Genomic DNA, 26,036 nt, shown 5'->3' on the forward strand with positions numbered 1-26,036 from the left:
AAAAGGTGGATTTATATTCTGTATTTGTATACCACTTATGTTTATAAAAAAAATAATGTTGCAGAAAGTAATCCATGTCAGATCAGTGTCAAGAATTAAAGTCCAGCTAGATATGGGCAGTTTCAATTACACCTTAAGTATGATATGGGCAAGGGCTCCTACATATTGGATATTAAAAGAATGTGTAAGGGAATCAAACGAGCCCCTATTCAAAATATTCCAAGAGTCCCTAAAACAAGGCAAAGTACCAACAATGTGGAAAAAGAAAAATATTGCTTCTTTGTATAAGAAGGGAAATAAGCAGTGTCCATTGTATTACAGACTTGTCTCACTCACCAGTGTAGTAAACAAATTAATAGAACAACTGAGAGGAAAACATGAAATGGTGAGAGAATTCAGATTAAAAAGCATAACAAGCATAACAAAACTGCTAGGCTATTATGAGTAGCAGAAACTATACAAGAGAGAAACAGATGGGTAGACAGTATTTATTTGAATTTCAAGAAAGCTTTCAACAGCGTACCACACAACAGACGTATGTGGAAATTATAACACTTAGGAGGTATTCAGGGAAAATCACTGGAATGAAAAAAACATTTTCTGGATGGAAGAGAAATGAGGAAATACTAAGAGGAAAATGCTCATCCTGGAGAAATGTAATAAGCAAAGTCCCACAAGGATAAGTGTTAGCACCAATCATGTTCTTGATATATGTTAATGATACAGATGCTAGTATTGGAACAGACTTACTATATGAACATATTTGCTGATGATGCAAAGTTGTAAAGGAAAATAAATGATGAAAGCTCCTGTAATGAGTTACACAAAGACTTCCCAGGACTCTATGAATGGAGTAAGAAATAGCAAATGAATTTTAATGTTGATAAATGTCATGTGGTAAAATTTGGCAGAAATTCGGAGACCTGATTGGAATTAGAAATTAGAAAACACAAATCAAAAGTATATGGAAAGGAAAAAGACTGCAGTACATTCAGAGATATGATCATCTGGCAACTCACAGAAATACCAGACCCACCATTAACAAAGAACATGAGTTTTAAGAAAAAATAACATAACTTATTCAAACAGGAGGCACGCCATGAAGAAATAACGTAACTTATTCAAACAGAAGGTATGCCATCATCACACTACAAAGATATCCCCTGTCACACACAAGCTGTAGAAGATTAATTCATTTAGTAACAGAAGCATCAGAACATCTGTGGAGAAGCAAAAAGAGAAGGAGTCATTGTGAATACATTGGAATCAAGGAACAACCTCCTGAAATTTGATACCAAGGAGCAATTCAAGATATAAGTATATCCAGCAATGGCAAGGTGGATGGGCTGGAGAATGGCTGGAGCTTGATACACAGCCACCTCCTGGTGGTGAATTCTGGGAGATTATTTTTGTTACAATATGTAAATCTGTAAAGTGCATGAAAGGCGAAGCTGTCAATAATGCAAAATTGAAAGGAACACACATGTGAAGAATATGCTTAATATTCAAATCACTCTAGCTCAAAACTCTGCAAGAGCCCAATGGTTGCACTACTCATATATACTGCTGGATAGGAAATATTATTCTGTGTTCAGTGGTATGTGTCCACTCTTGTTTAGACCAAAAAAAAGTTGGTGAAAACTGGAGGAAATTGACAAAATCCCATTTTTGACATCCTTTTACTTTTGGTAAGTCACTCATTGACTCATTGACTTCAGCCAATAGAAAAGATGAAAGCTATACCATATTAAATTGATAGAGTTGTGCTATCATATGGGCTCATTTCATTACAATCAGCTGCATAGTTCCAGATATTAGCATTTGAATAGCATTTTGGTCAGGCTGGGCCGGGCTGCTCAAAATGAAACAATCTCCATAGTAAACTTTGCTTTGCTCATAATAAAAAATATTTATTCTTTATATACTTTAATGAGCTATAAAAAAAATAATTGTTACTCCTCTGCTCCCATTTGACATGATTTGCTTTTTGGATATATAATAAATAAATATAATTATTCAATACTTAAAAGTGACATGGCAGGAACAGATGATAACCAATCTCAATGAAATATTACATAGCTAGAGTATAAGTGATATAAAATAACTTATGAACTAATCATGTAAGTTTCTTTATTTGATTTTTGGGAATTTTTTTTTCAAATTTGTCTTGAAAAAATTTAATTCTTCAATATTTCAGGCAGATATATCTGTGTACAGATATATCTGTACAGCTTACAGAATTAGTATATTTTTAAAATCCAACTAGAAGACAATACTGCACACTAGCCACAAACAATTCACAATAAATTGTAGAAATTGGATAGTATGTGAAGTTTTTCCATTTTAGACACATTTTTCAAACTGAAGAGCTGCTGGGGAGAGAAGATACTGTCCTAGCAAAAAATATTTTTAACACCACTTTTCTCTCACCATTTGGCACCTTTTCCACACTAGCCACAAAACAATTTCAAAGAAAGTAAAAAAAATTATCCACCCTAATATGCATGTATTATATGCATATAGAGTTGTGAGAAGGAAGAGTTGTCTTTAGAGAACAGGCTATGATTGCCCCACTGTGTTGTGAGATACAAAGGACATCATAGTGAGATCATTGATAAATTCACAGCACCTTGTGATCCAGTGCTAGAGACCTAAGTGGGAGTAATTATTGTTTTGGCAGGTGTCTACTGCCTCTTCCACACACTTCAGGTAAGACAGCTTCTGCCACCCTGAAACTGAGAAATACACTTAAGTACATCTACAACAGAGAATCTTCAGGAAAAGCAGGACACACACCTTCCACAAGAGCTCCAGGGAAAGATGCGGAAATGCCTGGGTGACTACACACGGCAAGAGCCTGAAGGCGTCATACCACCGGTGCTCCCAGACAGCAGTGTGAAGCAGCTTCAGTGACCACATGAAGTCTGTTTTCTCTGGAGAGAGAGAGAAAAAAAAAAAAAAAAAAAAAAAGTAGTATCATTGTTAGTAATGACTTCATCATCATCAGCCTCAATGTGTGTAAGTATATAAATGTGTTTAATTTCACAGTTTTAAAGATGTAATCTCAAACAACTTTGTGTGAATTGTAACCCAAATGAAGTTTATTTTCTGTATTGTTCAGAAAGAGCAAATAGGTACATAGTATTAAAGGGACCAGATGCTTTTGGTTACTTGTCAGTACATTAATTTTTACTTGATGAATCTGAATTTAATATATATTGTAGTAGATAATACGAGATGCTAAACATTTTAACTAAATATGCTAATGTTACACAGTATGTTAAAGAAATTTTCCTAGACTTGGTGATTAAATGCATGAAACACACAAAATGATTTGCTCAGTTTTTCCATTTTATGTTTCTTCATTCCTGAAAACATTAAAGCAAATTTTAACCAATATTTCAAATTACGCACAAATTACAAACATACAAAAAATAATCACAGCATCTTTGTTACTTGGTGTACAAAAAAAAAAAAAAAAAAAAAAAAAAAAAAAAAAAAAAAAAAAAATGCAACTAAATTGTTCTCCTTTCATTTCCTTTTATGCAGCTATATTCAGATTTCCAATAGAATGAGAAATAGCAAAGTTATAAGACAGAATAGATGAAAACTTAATTTTGAGAAAATGGCCATTTTCTCTGTCATTATGTAACTGACAAAAAAGTTCATATAAAATACTAATAACTTTATATATATATATATATATATATATATATATATATATATATATATATATATATATATATATATATATATATATAGCATATTTATCAATATTTTGTTGTGTGCTGCAAAATAACACCATATAAAATGAAGGAAGTAGTAAGAATGAATAAGAAAAGAAAGAGAGAGAGATAGAGATGAGAAGAGACAGGTTGGGGACGAGACTTGGAAGTGTCCCAGACATGGAGCTACCAAGCCTGAAGCTTCTAGAATGATATTCATTCAAGCAGTCACTCATGTTCCCCATGTAAATTTCCTTACTTCCCACTGTCCATTTAATCTGACTGAATCTCATCCAGTATTTTGTAGAAGAGTTGCTCTTGACAATAAAGTAATTAGTATTCATCTAGCCCCCTAGTTTAATCAGTAAAAATTTCAAGAAGTAAAGCATTTTATTTGTGTAAAGACAGAGCGAGGAGCAGCGTGTGGGAGGGTGTGGGTATGAGTCAACCACCAATTCTTGTACCCCCTCCCTGTAGCAGCAGATGGAGAGTGCTGGGTGTACTTTCCCACATTACTCACTACCCAGTGCTTAGATGGAGCAGACATATTGAAACAAGCAGTAACATTTGATGGAGAATAGGGAGGGATAAGAGGTAGTCAGGTCAATTGCCTTAAGCAGATAAATAAATAAGTCATTACCAGCTGTACGCCCCGGCCTACTTATACAGAACGGGATCTCCATAGTAGTCTGCCAGAGAAGGTAGTTATGTGGAACACTCCGTACCGAGGGAAATGACTCCTTAGCTATGTGTGTGTGCAGGCTGAGTTCTTGTACAGTGAGTATTGACTGACCCTCCTCTGTGTTTGTGGGCACTCATTTGTGGTAGTGCCTCTTGTTCGTGAGCTTCTTTAGTGTTAACTGCTATGCATCAGGCTTTTGGAGGGTGCTTGACTTGCAGAGGGCTTAAGTAATTAGCTGTGTAGTGAACTTTATTCCCTCCTCAGGTCCTGACAAGGCCTGCCGTCCAGGAGGTGGTAGACGACACTACTTGGCTTAAGGCTATAGCACACCGCTGGACAGTGGGTGGATTTGTTATGGAGGGCAGATGTCCAGCGAGGTGTTATACCTCAACCATATATGTGTTATATGTTATAACTGTTTTTCCTAGACGTGGTTCTCGATCCTTTTGGTGTAAAGTGTTGTTAAGAGTATTTCCCTTGTCTGTAGGTAGCTAAAACAGACTGGCGATCTCATTTAGTGTGACCTGATGTTACGACTGTTGTAAAAAGGATACAGGAGTCACAAGGGACTCTTGTACATTGGTATTTGAACCCTGCACTGAGTCCACATAGGAGGTGGTCCAGGGAAGCTAAGTCCAGGTGCAGCAGCTTTGTGAAGGGGCTGGGAACTGTGGTTGTAACAATATTATTAGGATATTAGGATTCTTGAGGACCGACAGATATCAGCTGAACTCAAAGCAGATACTCTGATGATTTTCCATAAATGAGTTGAACTTATCATCCTTGACTTTCTGGACATGAGAAAACTTTCCACAAAGTGAATGCCCAAAACTGAATGCTGAATGGAAGTGCATTTCAGTGACAACACCAACGGCAACTTAGATTTGGTTTGCAGATGAAAAAGCAGATCTCATGGCCTGTTTAATCACCATAGATGAAACCTGACCTCACCACTGTGATCCCCAGACAAAACCACAATCAATGGAGTGGCATCACTGTAGTTCACCACATCCCAAGTAATTTCTGACCCAGAAGTCTGTAGAAAAGAGCCTGCCTTCAGTGTTTTGGGACAAAGACATAGTACTCCTCATCACATAGCTTGTCAAATACCATAAGTCTTTGAAGCAGAAACACTGTAGGAAGCTAAGCAATGGTGTCCTATTTTTTGCAGGACAACACACCTATGCACAAAGCTCAAAACACTGGACAAAAAATTTGTGACTTCAGCTCCAAATTGATGGAGCTTCCATCTTATTCTTCAGATTTGGCCCCCTCCAACTACCACCTCTTCCCACAATCGAAGACACTTCAAGGGAAGAACTTCACTACCATTCACAGCTCAGTTTTCCCAAACTCTAGTGTCAGAGTTGCCATCACAGGTTGCACAATAACAAAATTTTTGTACACTTTTCTAGTAAAGAGTTGTCCTACCTATCCTACAAATTTAATAGCCTCACCCTTTTGCAAGGCCTCCAAGCCAGGAACTTTTAAGCACCCCTTCACACACTCTCAAGCCACTACTGAACACCTCATCATGCTTTGGGTCAATAATGTCATCTTTTGTCTTTCTCTTCATCATACATTTTCTCTGTTACTACATGGAATGAATATAATAAATCTTAAAAGGTATAGCGTGATGATAGACAATGAAAGAAGAATCCAATGAAGTTGCTATTCAGAAAGAAAACAAAGAATAATTTCATCAATTTGATCTTGCGTATTACTTGCTTACCCTGTAAGTTGTACTGCTTCTTCACTTGTCCATGGTGTGTTGAGTCACTCTGCAACAAGTATTCCTTGCATTAATGTTTTCTAACATTTAATTTTGATGCAAGATACCTCAACTGAGAGTAACAGTAATACAAAACAAAGAAGTAGCAAGAATGGCTCTTTAGTTACTAAACATGTTCAGTGTGACCAGCAGTGAAGCTGACTTCCCACCACTGAAGAAGGAAAAACATTTGGTACCCCAATTTGGCACAAATCACCCATGTGAGAAGTACAATTGTTTATGTCTTCCGCTGAGTTCATTACAAACACAGAACTGTACAGATGCCTGTGGATCATGTTGCACTACAAACAGAATACATACTTCTACTGTAATGCAAACCCACTATTGGAAGCATAGCCACATTTGGGTGCCATTTCATTTTGAGCAAAGTAAATGGTGGACCAACAGTATTACATAAAACTATTGAATTCAAGTAATTTGTTAATATATTTTTTTTATTTCATTCTCCTTTAATACCAAATTTCAAGGCAAATAATGTTTGAAAAGGCTTTCTATGAGACTTCAGCATCAACTGCACTGGGCTTCTTCATCAGAGGATGAATACTCTGATTTCTGATGGCCTTCCTGATGATGCAACAAATAATTCTACTGAAACAAAAGACTACACAGATGATGCACCTGCATGTGTGGCAAATGAATGAATGTCACATCCTCACAAACAGGTTGTCCATTCATAGAAAAGGAGAAGCTTTGTATATGACCAAGTTCTTCAAAACAATGTAGTCTTTTCCATTGATGTTTAAATATCAATCATTACAGATGAAATAGTACATGAAATAGTGAAAGAATCTAATAAGTATGCTTCTCAGGTAATCTTGTCACAAAGGGTAACAAGAATCATAGCTTAGAGATTAGGTTCATAATCTGTTTTCATAGAAGGCTTCAGAATGATTAGTAGTGGTGGAAAATGGTCATAAAATTACTTACCAAGACTGGGACCACTGAAGAAGTAGTCACTTCCTGAGGCATCCTGGTCATGGCAGACACTCTGGAGCCACAAGGAAGATTTCTTGCAGCCTTATCACTCGATTCAGGGTCTGGGAGGCGGGGAACACGAGGCTGCCATAGAGACGTGGTTCTGTGCCTCTTGCGCCGTTTCTTACTCGGCAACGGGGGTTCATCATTGTTGCTGCTGATGTTTGAAGGCTGGACATAATCATGGTCAGCCACATCATCATCATCAGACATAAAAAGGTCTGATCCACAGTTTTCTCTCACCTGTAAGAGGTTCAGAATGTTATTCTGAGTAAGACACAGCAAACCACACTGCCTCTCACATTGTCAAAATGTAAGTGGCTATTCCTGGACAGGAACATAAAAGGCAATTTGTTACAAGCTGTAAAAGCTCAGCTGACAGCAGACCAAGATGACAATGGACAAAGTTAAAAGTGGACCAAATTTGGCAAAGAGCATGATAAGCACTGGTCTGAATTAGCAGTGGTGATCATGGCTGTGAGGTCTCTTCTGCTAAAAGCTCCAGTATATACCCCATTAATTGTCTGAACTTTGCTACTATTTTCTGTGTGCCTAACCTCTCATCTTTTGCTTATGCTGTTATCCTATCTTCTCTGTTGGGCTCCTCCAATCACAATCTCATATCTGTATCCTGTCCTATCACTTCAGTCCCTCCTCAAGATCCCCCAAGCAGAGGTGCTTCTGGCATTTTGCCTCTGCTAGTATGGGGGACCTGAGGAGGTATTTTGCTGATTTTCCTTAGAAAGACTACTGTTTCCATGACAGAGACCCATCTGTGTCTGCCAAACACATAACAGAGGCGAGTGTATGGCATGGATACGTACATTCCTCACTTTTTCTCGATCTAAACCTTCCAAACCTTGGTTTAACACAGCCTGTTCTCATGCCATACATGATAGTGAGGTGGCCCACAAAAGGTACTTGAGTCTTCCATCACCAGAATCTCATGCACTTTATATTTCTGCCCAGAACCATATCAAGTCTGTTCTCCAAGTAGCCAAAAACTCACTTATTAACAAAAAGTGTCAAAATCTTTCAAGATCTAACTCCCCTCAAGACTTCTGGCACCTAGCCAAAAACATCTCCAATAACTTTGCTCTTCTTCTTTCTTTCCTTTATTTCAATGAGGTGGCACCACTGCTAACACATCTACCTCTTAAGCTGAACTCTTTGCTCAAACCTTTGCTAAAAACTCTACCTCAGACTATTCAGGGCTTGTTCCTCCCTCTCCTCCAACTTCTGACTACTTCATGCTACCTATTAAAATTCCTCACAATGATGTTTTCCATGCCCTTACTAGCCTAAACCCTCAGATGGCTTATGGAAATAAATGAGTCCTTCCTATTGTTCTCCAAAATTGCACCTCCATGGTTGCACCTTGCCTAGTCAAACTCTCAACTCTCTCAGTCAACATCTATCTTTCCTTCTTCCTGGAAGTTTGCCTACATTCATCCTGTTCCTAAAAAGGATGACCATTCTAATCCCTCAAACTATCATCCTATTGCTTTAATTTCCTGCTTATCTAAAGTTTTTGAATCTATCCTCAAAAGGAAGATTCTTAAACATCTATCACTTCACAACCTTCTATCTGATCACCAGTATGGGTTCCGTCAAAGCCACTCAACTGGTGATCTTTTTTTTTTTTATGTAGGAGGGACACTGGCCAAGGGCAACAATAAAATTAAAAAAAAAAAAAAAAAAAAAAGGCACACCGAGATGCCAGTCCCAGAAAAGGGTCCAAAGCAGTAGTCAGAAATTAAAGGATAAGTGTCTTGAAACCTCCCTCTTGAAGGAATTCAAGTCATAGGAAGGAGGAAATACAGAAGCAGGCAGGGAGTTCAAGAGTTTCCCAGAGATAGGGATGAATGATTGAGAATGATTGAGAGGTTAACTCTTGCATTAGAGATGTGGACAGGATAGGGGTGAGAGAAAGAAGAAAGTCTTGTGCAGCAAGGCCACAGGAGAAGAAGAGGCATGCAGTTAGCAAGATCAGAAGAGCAGTTAGCATGAAAATAGCAGTAGGAGACAGCTAGAGATGCAACATTGGAGTGATGAGAGAGAGGCTGAAGACAGTCAGTTAGAGGAGAGGAGTTGATGAGACAAAAAGCTTTTGATTCCTCCCTATCTAGGAGAGCAGTATAAGTGGAACCCCCCCCAAACATGTGAGCAGCAGGGGGGGTGAGAAAAACTTGCGGAGACGTCTCAAAATGCCTAACTTCATAGAAGCTGTTTTAGCTAGAGATGAGATGTGAAGTTTCCAGTTCAGATTATAAGTAAAGCACACACCAAGAATGTTCAGTGTAGAAGAAGGAGACAGTTGAGTGTCATTGAAGAAAAGGGGATAGTTGTCTGGAAGGTTGTGTCGAGTTGATAGATGGAGGAATTGAGTTTTTGAGGCACTGAACAATACGAAGTTTGCTCTGCCCCAACCAGAAATTTTAGAAAGATCAGAAGTCAGGCATTCTGTGGCTTCCATATGTGAAATGTTTACTTCATGAAGAGTTGGATGTCAATGAAAAAGACGTGGAAAAGTGCAGAGTGGTATCATCAGCGTATGAGTGGATAGGACAAGACGTTTGGATTGGAAAGTCAATGATGAATAATAAGAAGAGAGTGGATGACAGGACAGAACCCTGAGTCTTGGTCATCCTCTTTTAGGGATTTTGGTAAAACTCTTTCTCTTGCCTTAGACATATCAAAAGCTTTTGATAGAGTCTGGCACAAAGCTTTGATTTTCAAACCACTTTCCTATGGCTTCTATCTTTTCTCTTTGTAACTTCATCTCTAACTTCATCTCAAGTTTCCTTTCTCACTGTTCTACTGCTGCTGTGGTAGACAGTCACTGTTCTTCTAAATCTATTAACGGTGGTGTTCCTCAGGGTTCTGTCCTGTCACCCACTCTCTTCCTATTATTCATCAATGATCTAAACCAAACTTCTTGTCCTATCCACTCCTACGCTGATACCACCCTGTATTTTTCCACATTTTCGTAGACGTCCAACCCTTCAGGAAGTAAAAAGTTCTCACAGGGAAGCCACAGAATGCCTGACTTCTAATCTCTCTAAAATTTCTGATTGGGGCAGAGCAAATTTAGTATTATTCAATGCCTCATAAACTCAATTCTTCCATCTACCAACTCAACACAACCTTCCAGACAACTATCCCCTTCTTCAACTATTCCCCCCTTCAACTATTCCCTCTTCTTCAATGGCACTCAACTGTCCCCATCTTCTACACTGAATACTCTCAGTCTGTCCTTTACTTGTACTCTAAACTTGAAACTTCACATTTCATCTCTAGCTCAAACAGCTCCTATGAAGTTGGTCATTTTGAGATGTCTCTCCCAGTTTTTCTCACCCTTCCAGCTGCTAACTCTGTAAAAGGGCCTTATCCATCCATGTACAGAATATGCTTCACATGTCTGGGGAGTTCCACTCATACTGCTCTTCTATACAGGGTGGAATCAAAAGATTTTTGTCTCATCAACTCCTCTCCTCTAACTGTCTTCAGCCTCTTTCTCATTGCCACAATGTTGCATCTTTTGCTATCCTCTGCTGCTATTTTCATGCTAACTGCTCTTCTGATCTTGCTAACCACATGCCTCCCCTCCTCCTGCAGCTTCACTGCACAAGACTTTCTTCTTTCTCTTATCCCAATTCTGTCCACCTCTTTCTAATGCAAGAGTTAACCAGTATTCTCAATCATTCATCCTTTTTCTCTGGTAAACTCTGGAACTCCCTACATGCTTCTGCATTTCCATCTTCCTATGACTTGAACTCCTTAAAAAGGGATGTTTCAAGACACTTATCCTTCAATTTTTGACTACTGCTTCAGATCCTATTCAGGGATCAGCATTTCAGTGGGCCCCCCCCATTTTTTTGGTTGCTCTTGGCCGGTGTCCCACCTACATAAAAAAAATTAAATTAAATTGAAAATAATAATGTGATGATTGTACTCCTAAGTCTCTGACTCATGTTTTGTTTTCTGTTTGTGCCACTTGGTCCTTCACAAGAGGTGTTGAAAGTGTTGTTATTGCAGAACATATTGACCTCAAATTTTTCTTAATTTAATTTCACATTACTCACTTCTGTCCATTAGATTTTCTCAAAGTCTTCTTCTAACTTATACATGTGATGTATGAGGTTGAAAATTTGGGTGTCATCCACTAAAGACAGGAGTGAGCTTTTTATGTTTGTGTTGGTCATTAATCATATTAATAAAGAGTAAGGATCCCATAACACTACCTTGTGGGACTCTGCCTGCTATAGTGCCCCTTGCACATGTTACTTGATACCTTTCTATTAGAAAGGATTGGATCTACCCTCTTACTTTGTCCTTCATTTCCAGTTGAGACAGTTTTTGCAGTAAGATCTGGTGGTCTACCTTGTCATATGCCTTGGCAAAGTCAAGGTGGACTACATCCACCCACTAGTGGAATATTTAACTCTATCAAACATAAATGAAAACTATTTTAAATATACAAATTAGGAACATTATCACATGACATTCTCAAACAATACAGAAATCAATTTACTCAAATTAATCAATCTGCAAAAAGCAACTTTTAATGTCAAATCTTTATGAACTTCAAAAATAATACAAAGAAAATTTTATTTAACGAAATAAAATACAACATGCAATAGAAACACTATTAAGGGCCTTCCAGTTTGACAACACTAGTATATTTAATGATCCTTCAGACATATCACACATTTGCAGTAATTATTTATCCAGGATTGCACCTGCACTTGACAGCCTCCCATAAGAGAGAGAGAGAGAGAGAGAGAGAGAGAGAGAGAGAGAGAGAGAGAGAGAGAGAGAGAGAGAGAGAGAGAGAGAGAGAGAGAGAGAGAGAGAGAGAGAGAGAGAGAGAGAGAGAGAGAGAGAGAGAGAGAATTATCCAAACTCCATGGTACTTCCTATTGTGACTACTTGTGAGCTGAATACTGTCACCAAATAACAAAACTTTAGATATAAATGATATCAAGAGAGACTCTGATTTATTCTCAGTCACTTCAGCCATATCATTTAATCCATCTGTTGCAGATGGAACTTTTCCTGCCATGTTTAAGACAGCAAAAATTATTCCTATTTACAAATCTGGCACCAATGGTGACCCAGAAAACTTTTCACAAATATTTCAACTCGCAGTACATATTATCTACAATATTTAAAACTTTAATGAAGTCACATTCAATTTGTTACCTTGTATATATATAAATATTCTTAAGCCTTCTCAGCATGGTATCAGACACACCTTTATAGCACTGGATAAGTTTCCTAATGATATATTTTCTGCCATTGATAACAAACTCTGTTTAATCAATCTTTATTGATCTTACTAAGGTATTGCTCCAATCCCTCCTCAGGATCCCCCAAGACAGAGGTGCCTCTGGCATTTTACCTCTGCTAGTTTAGAGGACCTGAGAAGGTATTATTCTGATTTTCCTTAAAATGACTACTGCTTCAGAGACACAGAGACCTGTCTCTGTGTGCTGAGCACATAACAGAGGTGATAGTGTCTGGCATGGAGGTGTACATTCCTCAGTCTTTCTCAACCTAAACCTTCCAAACCTTTGTTTAACGCAACTTGTTCTCATGCTATACATGAAAGAAAGGTGGCCCACAACAATTATTTGAGCCTTCCATCACCAGAATCTCGTGCACTTTATATTTCTGCCTGGAATCATGCCAAGTCTGTTTTCCAACTAACCAAAACCTCTTTCATTAATAGAAAGTATCAAAATCTTTTAAGATTAACTCCCCTCATGATTTCTGGCACACAGCCAAAAGCATCTCCAATAACTTTGTTTCTTCCTCTTTCACTCTTATTTCAACCTTATGGCACCACTACCATCTCATCTATTTCTAAAGCTGAATTCTTTGCTCAGAACTTGGCTAAAAACTCCACCTTAAATAATTCAGTGCTTGTTCCTCCCTCTCTTCACCATCCAACAACTTTATAGTACCCATTAAGATCCTTTGCAGTGATGTTTTCCATGCCCTCGCTGGCCTTAACCCTTGGAAGGCTTATGGACCAGATGGGGTCCCTCCTATTGTTCTTCAAAACTGTGCCTCAGGGCTTGCATCTTGCCTCTTCCAACTCTGTTTATCAATTTTCCTTCTTGCTGGAAGTTTACACTACATTCAGCTTTTCCTTAAAAAAGGTGACCATTTTGATCCTTTAAACTAATGTCCTATTGCTTTAATTTCCTGGTTCTCTACAGTTTTTTAATCTATCTTCAACAGTAAGACTCTTAAGCATCTATTACTTCACAATCTTCTATCTGATTGCCAGTATGGGTTACATTGAGGCCACTCTACTGGTGATCTGACTTTCCCTACAGAGTCTTTCATCATCCTCTTTTACAGATTTTGGTGAAGCTTTTGCTGTTGCTTTATACAATATCAAAAACTTTTGATAGAGTCTGACACAAAACTTTGATTTCCAAACTACCCTCCTATGGCTCTTATCCTTCTCTCTGTAACCTCAAGTTTCCTTTCTGACTGTTTTATTGCTGCTGTGGTAGACAGTTACTTTTCTCCTAAATCTATTAACAGTGGTGGTCCTCAGGGTTCTGTCCTGTCACCCACTCTCTTCCTACTATACATCAATGATCTGCTAAGCCAAACTTCTTGTCCTATCCACTCCTACACTGATGATACCACCCTGTACTTTTCCCCATCTTTTTGTAGACATCTAACCCTTTAAGAAGTAAACAGTTTACATTGGGGAAGCCAAAGAATGCCTGACTTCTGATCTCTCTAAAATTTCTGATTGGGGCAGAGCAAAATTAGTATTGTTTGATGCCCCAAAAACTCAATTCCTCCATCTATCAACTTGACACAACTTTCCAGATAACTGTCCCCTCTCTTCAATGAAACTCATCTGCCCCTCTCTTGTACATTGAACAGCCTCACTCTGTCCTTTACATATTATCATAACTGGAAACTTCACATCTCATCTCTAGCTAAAACAACTTCTATGAAGCTGGGCTTTCTGAATCATCTTTACCAGTTTTTCTCACCCACCTAGCTGCTAATTCTGTACAGGGGCCTTATCCATCCATGCATGGAGTATGCTTCTCATGTATGAGGATGTTCCACACATACTGCTCTTTTAGACAGGGTGGAATTAAAAGCTTGATCTTATCAACTCTCCTCTACCTGACTGTCTTCACCCTCTCTCTCATTACCACAATGTTGCATCTCTTGCTATCTTCTACTGCTATTTTCATGTTAACTGCTCTTCTAATCTTGCTAACTGCATGCCTTCCCTTTTCCTACAGCCTCTCTGCACAAGGCTTTCTTTTTTGTCTCACCCCTATTCTGTCTACCTCTTTAATGCATGTTAACCAGTATTCTCAGTCATTCACTCTTTTCTCTGATAAATTCTGGAACTCCCTGCCTGCTTCTGTATTTTCTCCTTCCTATGACTTGAATCCCTTCAAGAGGGAGGTTTCAAGACAGTTATCCTTTAATTTTTTGACACCTTTTGATTCTGTTTGAGGACCAGCACTTCAGTGGCCCACTTTTTTATTATAATTTTGTTGCCCTTGGCTGGTTCCCCTCCTACATAAAAAAAAAATATATATACAGTGAACCATAACATACTCCATAGTAAAATGCACCATTATGGAATTTGCAGCCCAGTACTTTCCTGGTTAAAGATTATTTAACAGACAGGCATCAACATGTTTTCTTAAGCAGTGAAAAATCATCTACCCTGATTACTCTTGGTGTTTCCCAAGATAGCGTCCTAATACCTATATTACTTCTAATAATTAATGACACATCTGACATTTTCTCAGAATGTGAAAACATTTAGTTTGCTGATGATATGACAATATACTGAACAAGACCAAACCTGGATCAACTTGCACATAATGCCATTGCCTTACTAAATCATACCATCAGATATAATAATATCCTTCTATTATGCTCACACTTACTAGAGTCAGCTGGGATAATTCTGAATGGATTTTGACAAACTTTGATCTAGTTTCTGTAATTATTAAAAAAACATACAAAAATTTAATACAAACATAAGCTCATTTCCTATATGGCACTAATTTAAACAGAAAATTCCAAAGCAGCTTTTTGAGTAATACACTGGAAAGGGTGGACCACATTGCTCAACAAAATGGGGTAAAACGGACCACATTTCACAGTAAATTGTACCACCATGAAATAAGGCTAATATTTACTTTTTAACTACCATATTTGCCAGCACATTAGACACATTTTTTTCTTTAACAAAGTATCTAACAATTACCATATGCAGACATAGTAGAGCTGACTTTGCCTGTAAGTCTGAGCCTATAGCTATGGAGTTGAAGCAATAGTACATTAAGCACAAATATTGTTAACAATAATATTACTACTAATAAAATCTCTCTCTCTCTCTCTCTCTCTCTCTCTCTCTCTCTCTCTCTTCCCTTGTTCAGCCTTCCCTGCCACCCTCTCCTTTCCTCTTCCTTGTCCCTTATCTCTGACGGGGGGAGGTTTGAAACAAGATGGAAGAGGAAGGGAGAGGAAAGGAAAAAGAGGAGGGAAGGACATAACCAGGTAAGAGTACATGGAGTGAGGAAGTGGAGGAAGGGTGAAGGAGAATGGGAGGGCAAGAAAAAGAAGAAATAATAAATATAAGTAACAAGGGTAAGGAGTGAGTGAAGAATTAGAGGGAGGGAGGAAGTATTGAGAAAAAATATTCTCTTCCTGTCCCCTCCTTTTCACTTTTCCTCCCTCCATTCCCTTTGCATTTATGCTCCTTCCATCCATTTTCTTTCTCAATCTCATTCTATTTAGCAATCCTTGGGATTGTCTCTCTCTCTCTCTCTCTCTCTCTCTCTCTCTCTCTCTCTCTCTCTCTCTCTCTCTCTCTCTCTCTCTCTCTCTCACACACACACACACACACACACACACACACACACAGGGTGGAGGATGGGTGGGTGGGTGGGTGGGTTGGATGGATGGAAGGAGGGAGGGAAGGGGGAGGAAAGCAGAGAATGGAAAGGGAGGGAAAGGGGAAAGAAGGCAGTAAGGCAGAGGAGGACATGGAAGGGGGGGTGGGAGGTGGGAGAGAAAGAGAGAGAGAGAAAATCACACCCCACCATGATTTTTCATTATCAGGGTAAACCGGACCAAAATTGAGTATTATTTGAGAGAACAAGACAAAATTGAGTATTTCTGATGTACCCATGTTAAAATAGAGGAGAAGTACTCTATGTATGTTGATTTACCAGGAGATAGTCTACCACGTGTTTGCCTCATGCAAAAGTTTGCCTAATCAGCTGATTTTGTAAACAAAGTTTGCCGTAACTTTATTTTATCAATATTTTACACATTTTGAGAACTTACTCTTCAATTCTGTTCCATATCAATTTCTGCATTTAAAACAACAGTAGAAATGTGAAAATAGTTACTTTATTATATAGGATATTCAAAATGAAAAAGTTTTATTTAGATATTGACATTTATTTACACACACACACACACACATCTAGGCAGTATGAATTGCCCTGGTCCACTTGCCAGTCCGAAATACCCTGATCAACACTACTAACCTACTGCAACCCTATATGATGCACAACATACTCCAATCATGTAATTCCTTCATTATAACTCAAAAAGATTGTAAGAGTTTAATTAAACAGTAATCACCTATAGCAGTGGTTCTTTATCTTTTATGACTAACCCAAAATCCTGTCCAGATTGACCATGGCAACTTATATACCTTCATAAACACTTTTATTTAAGATTCAAACTAGGTTTAAATGGCAAGAGTAGATATATGCTGTTTTTTGTCTATGTCTCTATGATTTGCTTAGTCTTAGATGTTAATGACTTGGGTATTCTATACACAGGATTAATACTTTGATACCATTTTCAATAGGTATATTGGGAAACAAATTGTGCACATATCCTTGGCGACCTGTTGAAATGGCTTGGCAACACAACTTTGGGTTACAACCTAGGGATTGAGAACCACTGATCTGGAGCGTACAAATCCACTCTTCAAACAGATTAAATTTTTAAAAACTAAATTGTATAACTAAACTTGTAGTAGCTACACTCGTGTACATAAATAAAAATTAAATGCATTACCACCTCATGATTACAGTACCTATCATCACGATAATTTAAGTCTTCCCCTTCACCACCCTTCAAAGTTTCAACATAACTATTTAAGGCCTATCATATGGAATTCAACCCCTCTTCAAATTCAGGATACACCCACCCTCAACAAATTTAAAAGACATTAAAAATAATCACATCCTGTCTACTTGCTAATCGACTTTCTGCCCTTTTTTTTTTTTTTTTATGTAGGAGGGACACTGCCTAAGGAGAGAGAGAGAGAAAAAAAAAAAAAAGCTCACTGAGATGCCAGTCCCAGAAAAGGGTCCAAAGTGGTAGTCAAAACTTGAAGGATAAGTGTCTTGAAACCTTCCTCTTGAAGGAATTAAAGTCATAGTAAGGTGGAAATACAGAAGCTGGCAGGGAGTTGCAGAGCTTACCAGGGAAAGAGATGAATGATTGAGAATACTGGTTAACTCTTGCATAAGAGAAATAGACAGAATAGGGGTGAGAGAAAAAAGAAAGTCTTGTGCAGTGAGGGTGCAGGAGGAGGGGAGACATGCAGTTAGCAAGATCAGAAGAGCAGTTAGCATGAAAATAGCTGTAGAAGATAGCCAGAGATGCAACACTGTGGCAACGAGAGGCTGAAGACAGTCAACTAGAGGAGAGGAGTTCATGAGACAAAAAGCTTTTGATTCCACTCTGTCTAGGAGAGTGGTATGAGTGGAAACCCCCAGACATGTGAAACATATTCCATACATGGATGGATAAGGCCCTTGTACAAAGTTAGCAGCTGGGGGAGTGAGAAAAACTGGCAGAGACATCTCAGAACGACTAACTTCATAGAAGTTAGGAGATGTGAAGTTTCCAGTGTAGATTATAAGTAAAGGACAGACTGAGGACCTTCATTGTAGAAGAGGAGGACAGCTGAGTGTCACTGAAGAAGAGAGGATAGTTGTTTGGCAGGTTGTGTTGAGTTGATAGATGAAATTGAGTTTTTGAGGCATTGAACAATACCAAGTTTGCTCTGCCCCAATCAGAAATTTTAGAAAGATCAGAAGTCAGGCGTCCTGTGGGTTCCCTGCATGAAATGTTTACTTCCTAAAGGGTTGGACGTCTATGAAAAGACGTGGAAAAGTGCAGGGTGGTATCATCAGCATAGGAGTGGATAGGACAAGAAATTTGGTTTAGATCATTAATGAATAAAAAGAAGAGAGTGGATGACAGGACAGAACCCTGAGGAACACCACTGTTAACAGATTTAGGAGAAGAACAGTGACCGTCTAACACAGCAGCAATTGAACGGTCAGAAAGGAAACTTGAGATGAAGTCACAGAGAGAAGGATAGAAGCCGTAGGAGGATAGTTTGAAAATCAAAGCTTTGTGACAGACTCTATCAAAAGCTTTTGATGTGTCCAAGGCAACAGGAAAAGTTTCACCAAAATCTCTAAAAGAGGATGACCAAGACTCAGTAATGAAAGCCAGATCACCAGTAGAGTGGCCTTGACAGAACCCATACTGGCGATCAGATAGAAGGTTGTGAAGTGATAGATGTTTAAGAATCTTCCTGTTCAGGATAGATTAAAAAACTTTAGATAGGCAGGAAATTAAAGCAATAGGACGGTAGTTTGAGGGATTAGAACAGTCACCCTTTTTAGGAACAGGCTGAATGTAGGCAAACTTCCAGCAAGAAGGAAAGGTAGATGTTGACAGACAGAGCTGAAAGAGTTTGACTAGGCAAGGTGCAAGCACGGAGGCACAGTTTCGGAGAACAATAGGAGGGACCCCATCAGGTCCATAAGCCTTCCGAGGGTTTAGGAAAAGGGGCATGGAAAACATCATTGCGAAGAATTTTAACAGGTAGTATGAAGTAGTCAGAGGGTGGAGGAGAGGGAGGAACAAGCAAAGAATCATCCAAGGTAGAGTTTTTAGCAAAGGTTTAAGCGAAGAGTTCAGCTTTAGAAATAGATGTGATAGCAGTGGTGCCATCTGGTTGAAATAAAGGAGGGAAAGAAGAAGAAGCAAAGTTATTGGAGATATTTTTGGCTAGATGCCAGAAGTCACGAGGGGAGTTAGATCTTGAAAGATTTTGACACTTTCTGTTAATGAAGGAGTTTTTGGCTAGTTGGAGAACAGACTTGGCATGAATCGGGGCAAAAATATAAAGCACATGGGATTCTAGTGATGGAAGGCTTAAGTACCTTTTGTGGGCCACCTCTCTATCATATATAGCACGAGAACAAGCTGTGTTAAACCAAGGTTTGGAAGGTTTAGGACAAGAAAAAGAGTGAGGAATGTACACCTCCATGCCAGACACTATCACCTCTGTTATGCACTCAGCACACAAAGATGGGTCCCTGACACAGAAGCAGTAGTCATTCCAAGGAAAATCTGCAAAATACCTCCTCAGGTCCCCCCAACTAGCAGAGGCAAAATGCCAGAGGCAACTTCACTTAGGGGGATCCTGAGGAGGGATTGGAGTGATAGGACAAGATACAGATATGAGATTGTGATCAGAGGAGCCCAACGGAGAAGAAAGGGTGACAGCATAAGCAGAAGGATTAGAGGTCAGGAAAAGGTCAAGAATGTTGGGTGTATCTCCAAGACGGTCAGGAATATGAGTAGGGTGTTGCACCAATTGCTCTAGGTCATGGAGGATAGCAAAGTTGAAGGCTAGTTCACCAGGATGGTCAGTGAAGGGAGAGGAAAGCCAAAGCTGGTGGTGAACATTGATTTCTCCAAGAATGGAGATCTCTGCAAAAGGGAAGAGGATCAGAATGTGCTCCTCTTTGGAAGTTAAGTAGTCAAAGAATTTCTTATAGTCAGAGGAGTTAGGTGAGAGGTATACAGCAAAGATAAATTTAGTTTGAGAGTGACTCTGTAGTCGTAGGCAGATGACGGAAAACTCGGAAGATTCAAGAATGTGGGCACAAGAGCAGGTTAAGTCTTTGTGCACATAAACGCAACATCCAGCTTTGGATCGAACATGAGGATAGAGAAAGTAGGAGGGAACAGAAAAGGGGCTACTGTAAGTTGCCTCAGACACCTGAATTTCAGTGAGGAAAAGAAGATGAGGTTTAGAAGAGGAGAGGTGGTGTTCTACAGACTGAAAATTAGATCTTAGACTGCGAATGTTGCAGAAGTTAATGAAGAAAAAGTTAAGGGGGGTGTCAAGACACTTTGGGTCATCAACAGAAAGGCAGTCCGACGTGGGGACATTTATGGTCCCCACCCCAGATGGGGACTCTGAGGCTGGTGTAGAAGTCGCCATGATGATTTTGAAATTTTTGAGTGAAGGGTGTGTGTGTGTTATTAGGTGCTTGTAGTTTTGTGTGGAGGAAGAGAGTTGTCTTAAGAGGGCAGGCTGTGACTGCCCCTTTGTGTTGTGAGACACAAAGGCCTTAGCTAAGGGCTAAGGCCAGGGAGGGCATGGAAAACATCATTGCAAAGAATTTTAACATTTAGCATGATGTAGTCAGAGGATGGAGAGGGAGAAACAACCCCTGAATTGTCCAAGGTAGAGTTTTTAGCAAAGGTTTGAATGAAGAGTTCAGCTTTGGAGATAGATTTGATAGCAGTGGTGCCATCTGGTTGAAATAAAGGAGGGAAAGAAGAAGCAAAGTTATTGGAGATATTTTTGGCTAGATGCCAGAAGTCACAAGGGGTGTTAGATCTTGAAAGATTCTGACACATTCTATTAATAAAAGAGTTTTTGGCTAGTTGGAGAACAGACTTGGCATGGTTCTGGGTAGAAATATAAAGTGCATGAGATTCTGGTGATGGAAGGCTTAAGTACCTTCAGTGGGCCACCTCTTTATCATGTATAGCACAAAAACAGGCTGTGTTAAACCAAGGTTTGGAAGGTGTAGGTTGAGAAAAAGAATGAGGAATGTATGCCTCCATGCCAGACACTATCACCCCTGTTTTGGGCTCAGCACATAGAGACAGGTCTCTGACATGGAATCAGTAGTCATTCCAAGGAAAATCAGCTAAATTCCTCCTCAGATCCCTCCAACTGGCAGAGGCAAAATGCTAGAGGCACCTCCACTTAGGGGGGTTTCTGAGGAGGGATTGGAGCGATAGGACAATATAAAGATATGAGATTGTGATTGAAGGTGCCCAACAGAGAAGAGATGATGACAGCACAAGCAGAAGAATTAGAGGTTAGGAAAAGGTCAAGAATGTTGGGCATATCTCCAAGATAGTCAGGAATACAAGTAGGGTGTTGCACCAATTGCTCTAGGTCGTGCAGGATAGCAAAGCTGAAGGCTAGTTCACCAGGATGGTCAGTGAAAGGAGAGAAAAAGCCAAAGCTAGTGGTGAACACTGGTCTCAAAGAATGGAGATCTCCACAAAACGGTTGAGAGTCAGTGTGTGCTCCACCTTGGAATTAAGTAGTCAAAGAAATTCTTGTAGTCAGAAGAGTTAAATGAGATGTGTACAGTGCAAATAAATTTAGTTTGAGTGACTCTGTAGTTGTAGCCAAGTGGTGGAAAACTCTGAAGATTCATGAGTGTGGGCACAAGAGTAGATTAAGTCGTTGAGCACATAAACACAACATCCAGCTTTGAATTGAAAATCAGGATAGAGAAAGTAGAAGGGAACAGAAAAGAGGCTACTGTCAGTTGCCTCAGTGAGGAAAAGATGAGGTAGTGTACTACAGATTGAAAATGAGATCTAAGACTGCGAATGTTGCAGATGTTAATGAAGAAAAAGTTGAGTTGGGTGTCAAGACACTTATGGTTAATATCAGAACTGGCTAATATCCGAACTGGGAACATTCGTGGTCCCCTCCCCAGATGGGAATTCCGAGGAATCGCCATGATAATTTTGAATTTTGAATGAAGGGTGTGTGTGTAATTAGGTGCTTGTGATTTTGTGTGATGGAAGAGAGTTGTTTTTAGAAGGCAAGCTGTGACTGCCTCCTTGTGCTGTGAGACACAAAGGGAAATGTTCAGTGAGGTAACAGCTGGGCTTAATGATAAGTTCACAACACCCCCTGATCCAGTGATTCAGACCTCACTGGGAGTAATTATTGTTTTGGCAGGTGCCTACAGCCTCCTCCCTTAATATGGTGTCCCAGCATTAAATTATTATTATTATTATTATTATTATTATTATTATTATTATTATTATTATTATTATTATTATTAATAATAATAATAATAATAATAATAATAATAATAATAATAATAATAATAATATTATTATTATTGTTACAATTATTATTATTATATTATTGTTGTTTTTGCAATTATTTTTATTACTATTATTAATATTACGATTATCATTACATCAAATTATAATATAGAATTATATTATTTTATCCCTTCATGTAAACTGTATATAAATTGTTCCATGTTAATAATATTAATAATCTTGAACTAACCCTCATGATGATAATCTGTGTCACTGTCTCATAACTTGCATTAGGTGTTCTATATATACTTTTAATGTAGCAAATGTAAAAGACCACCTTACTAACTGCAGACTATTATCATTATCATTATTATTATTATTATTACTATTATTATTTTCATTATTATTATTATTATTATTATTATTATTATTATTATTATTATTATTATTATTATTATCATTGCCACCAGCCAGTTTAACTCTCTCCATGATATATACAAATCACTTTTGCCTGAAAAGCTTACATAGCTTTATATAATGCTAGCCATAAGTTTTCACTTATATACATATCTAATTACATATATGTATAACTATTAGCCATTAATAAATGTTTCTGATGTTTCATCTCTTCCCTGGAATTTCAGTATTAAATTGTGAGTGTATCACTCAGTTAACCTTCCTTCTAAAACCTTGGTGGAAGTCATTTAGTGGCGGCTAACTTGGTAGTGAACTGAGGGGCAAAATTAAAATAATCTTACTGGTGCCTGTAAATGTAAATTAAGGAACTATATAATAACCATGAAATTTAATACACCAATGTTGACTAAGGCCTAGTTCACAGCAGCCTGCCACCATCACGTCTGTCACTGTCTGTGAAGTCACAAACTTGACAGCTGTCTGCTTCGGAGGAGATGAGCTCCATCAGAGGGTGAGATTGTGACATCAGTCTGTTAGTCCCACAAGCCAAGGATTCTATGTAAGAGGGTATACAGCCTCAATGGGAAGGCTGGAGGAACTGAGTAGTGAGTTTAGATAGCAACAGATAGTGAGCCAATCACCAGCAGCTGACTGGGATCTTGGCAGGAGAGGAGCAAGCATTACCCTGTTTCAAAAATGGCTCCCTGTACAAGCAAGCATGGCTGTTGTATTTGTGGCAAAAAGAAGAGTATTCTGCAAGCAGTGAGACTCCATGTATTTCCCACTGACATCAGAGGGTACATGTGAAAGGCTGAAGACATGTTGACTGAGGTAATAGTCCATAATCAAACAAAAGGCAATGTAAATAAGGGGAACACTTTCATGTTCAAGGACTTCTGTCTTCTCATCTTTAGCCACTTGTGATTGTTATCAAATCCAGCAGACTTTATTTCCTGCCCTTAAACAATAGATAAACATTATTTAGGAGTAGACAAGTTAAGACTACTCGTTCTGCTGGTGTGGTGCAAATAGTATGTTGACACGTTAGCCACTTTTCCAGGCTACAGAGGAAGTCACATATGCTATACAGACCTTGTTCAGCTCATTGAGGAGATTAGGCAAGTTAATATTAACAATAATGTTCTGTTGGTATTGGCAGAACAGTGGTGTTTACTGTTGAGGGCACAGTGCCTTCTGGCATGTGTGGCGATGCTGCCAGGCATACCACTGGCTGAATTACTGTCTCTTGAAGACTATTATTCTAGTCCATCCTCTTGTGTTGTGCCGTGGTCTACCTGATGCCTTGCAACACTTCATTACCTCCTGGCTGAGTGCAAAATTATCTGCTACATGGCCTGAAGGGAAAAAATGTAGAGTTTACATTTACAGAATCCAGTAGAGTAAGAAAAAAATTAAACTTATTTGTTACATTTGAATAACATTCTTTTCTTTGTAAAATTGCTTTAGCAATTTTGTCTTTGTTAGATGTTTTAACTCCACATTGACCAAAAAGGAACAGCAAAACTAATGTGTTAGTTGGATGGAAATTTTAATCACTCCAGCATGCCTTTCTCTGTCATTAATCAGTCATTTTTATAAAATGCCATTTTGTTTCAGGTGTGTGAAACGGTTCCATGCTCTCAGTACCACTTGAGAGTAACTCAAACTGCCGGGCCCACTGTGATGCCGAGGGACAGCTGCTCGGTGATGCAGAATTTTTCATTATTAAATGCATAAGTTACATACTACCTGAGGTTATGGATGTTCCAGAACTGTAAAATATGGACCTCATTTCAATATATTGCCTCTCAGTCACAGTAACTGTAGCAAGACCAGAGGACTGTAAAAATAGTTAACATAGAGTTATGTCTGATACTAGATATTTTCTGCATTTCTCAAAGAGAACATGGCTGCCACTTGTTCAACTACTATTTATTACTGTTACGCATACTATTGGCAAGTTATGGTCACTGGAACAAAATCATGTTTCATAATGCGTAATGTAATTTATAGTGAAACTGAAGATTGAATTTTTCCTGCTAGTGTGATAACAATATTACAGATGACACCAACAAGAGCCACACACTGTGGGGGTTCCTCATCACAACTTCTTGTCTGGAGGACTTCTTGCTATATGGACATCTTGGTGGAGGTAAGATTCATTGATTTCTCTTCATCTCCATATATTTACACTCATGATTTATATTTCACTTAATTTCTGTGGAAAATATATTACTATAGTTATGTATTGATATTTAATGTAAATACCTAGTGGATGAATGAGATTAAGATAGCACAAGGAGTTTTCTCTTGGGACAATTTAAGATATAAGTTTACACAATGAGTAATGTATGTGCATCTTACAGGATATTCCACAAATGAACACCAGGTCTCCCAAGCTCCAAAGTCCTGCAGTTTCTTTTACTGGGGATAGATTAACAGAATTAATGAATCATGAAGACATCCTACTCATGGTAGGCCTGCATGTGGACAGATGTGGGAAGTGGTAACTGGCATGAACACTGTTCCCTTTAGTTCAGGGGTATTAAGTTCTCAGCCAAACTACACATTGGGCACTAGTTGCTGTTAACCTGATCATGGCATAAATCCCTGTTATCTGGTATAGTTTTAGACACAATTGCCCCAATATATCTTTCAGCAGTATTTGAGGTAGTCACCTTCTGTCCTGTGAAACACTATCACAGTTAGTCCTTTGCAGAGTTTTTAAGAACAGGTGTCAGTCCATACAGCAGTCAGTCCATGCAGCATCAATCAAGAAAGCTACTTAGTGTGTAGTGATTTTATATCTTTGGATCACTAATGATTGTTTACCTGTGTGCATTCATATTTAAGAGCATGTGATTCTTTTTATTTTTAACTTTATAATGTTAGGAGAAATACTACTTTTTACCCATTGCTATATCAATATGGCTTAGAAAATCTAGTTTCTATTGTATTTCAAGAAAAGCGGAAATGGGAAATCATGTAAGGAACTTGTGCACCCAAGATGTGAGGAATGACATTGGGCTCCATTAGGTCATATAGATTTGTGTTCTTACAACATGGAATGTTCATTAATTATATTAGTGCTTGCCCTATATAAGGAAATGCATTGCCAATAACACTGCATATGTTGGATGAACCCAATAAGGTGACGTGTGTTTATTTTATCTAGTTCTGTTTTTAATATGCAATGCACAACAGCTTTTGGGTATGTCCCCTGCCATTT

General features: G+C 38.5%; 1 protein-coding gene across 1 annotated transcript in view; it reads right to left on the minus strand.

Annotated features, from left to right (window-relative positions):
- Window positions 1–559: 559 nt before the first annotated feature.
- Window positions 560–26,036, minus strand: part of LOC135107182 (uncharacterized) — a 31,732-nt gene continuing 6,255 nt past the window's right edge. Inside the window, exons 2-4 of the mRNA XM_064016857.1 lie at window positions 7,127–7,417; window positions 6,140–6,188; window positions 560–2,933 (exon numbers count right to left, since the gene is read on the minus strand). Of these exons, the coding sequence (XP_063872927.1) occupies window positions 2,749–2,933; window positions 6,140–6,188; window positions 7,127–7,417 (525 nt within the window). The 3' untranslated portion in view covers window positions 560–2,748. The remainder of the gene's footprint in view (window positions 2,934–6,139; window positions 6,189–7,126; window positions 7,418–26,036) is intronic.

The sequence above is a fragment of the Scylla paramamosain genome, chromosome 15 (genome assembly GCF_035594125.1).
Source record: "Scylla paramamosain isolate STU-SP2022 chromosome 15, ASM3559412v1, whole genome shotgun sequence".
NCBI classification, from domain to species: domain Eukaryota; kingdom Metazoa; phylum Arthropoda; class Malacostraca; order Decapoda; family Portunidae; genus Scylla; species Scylla paramamosain.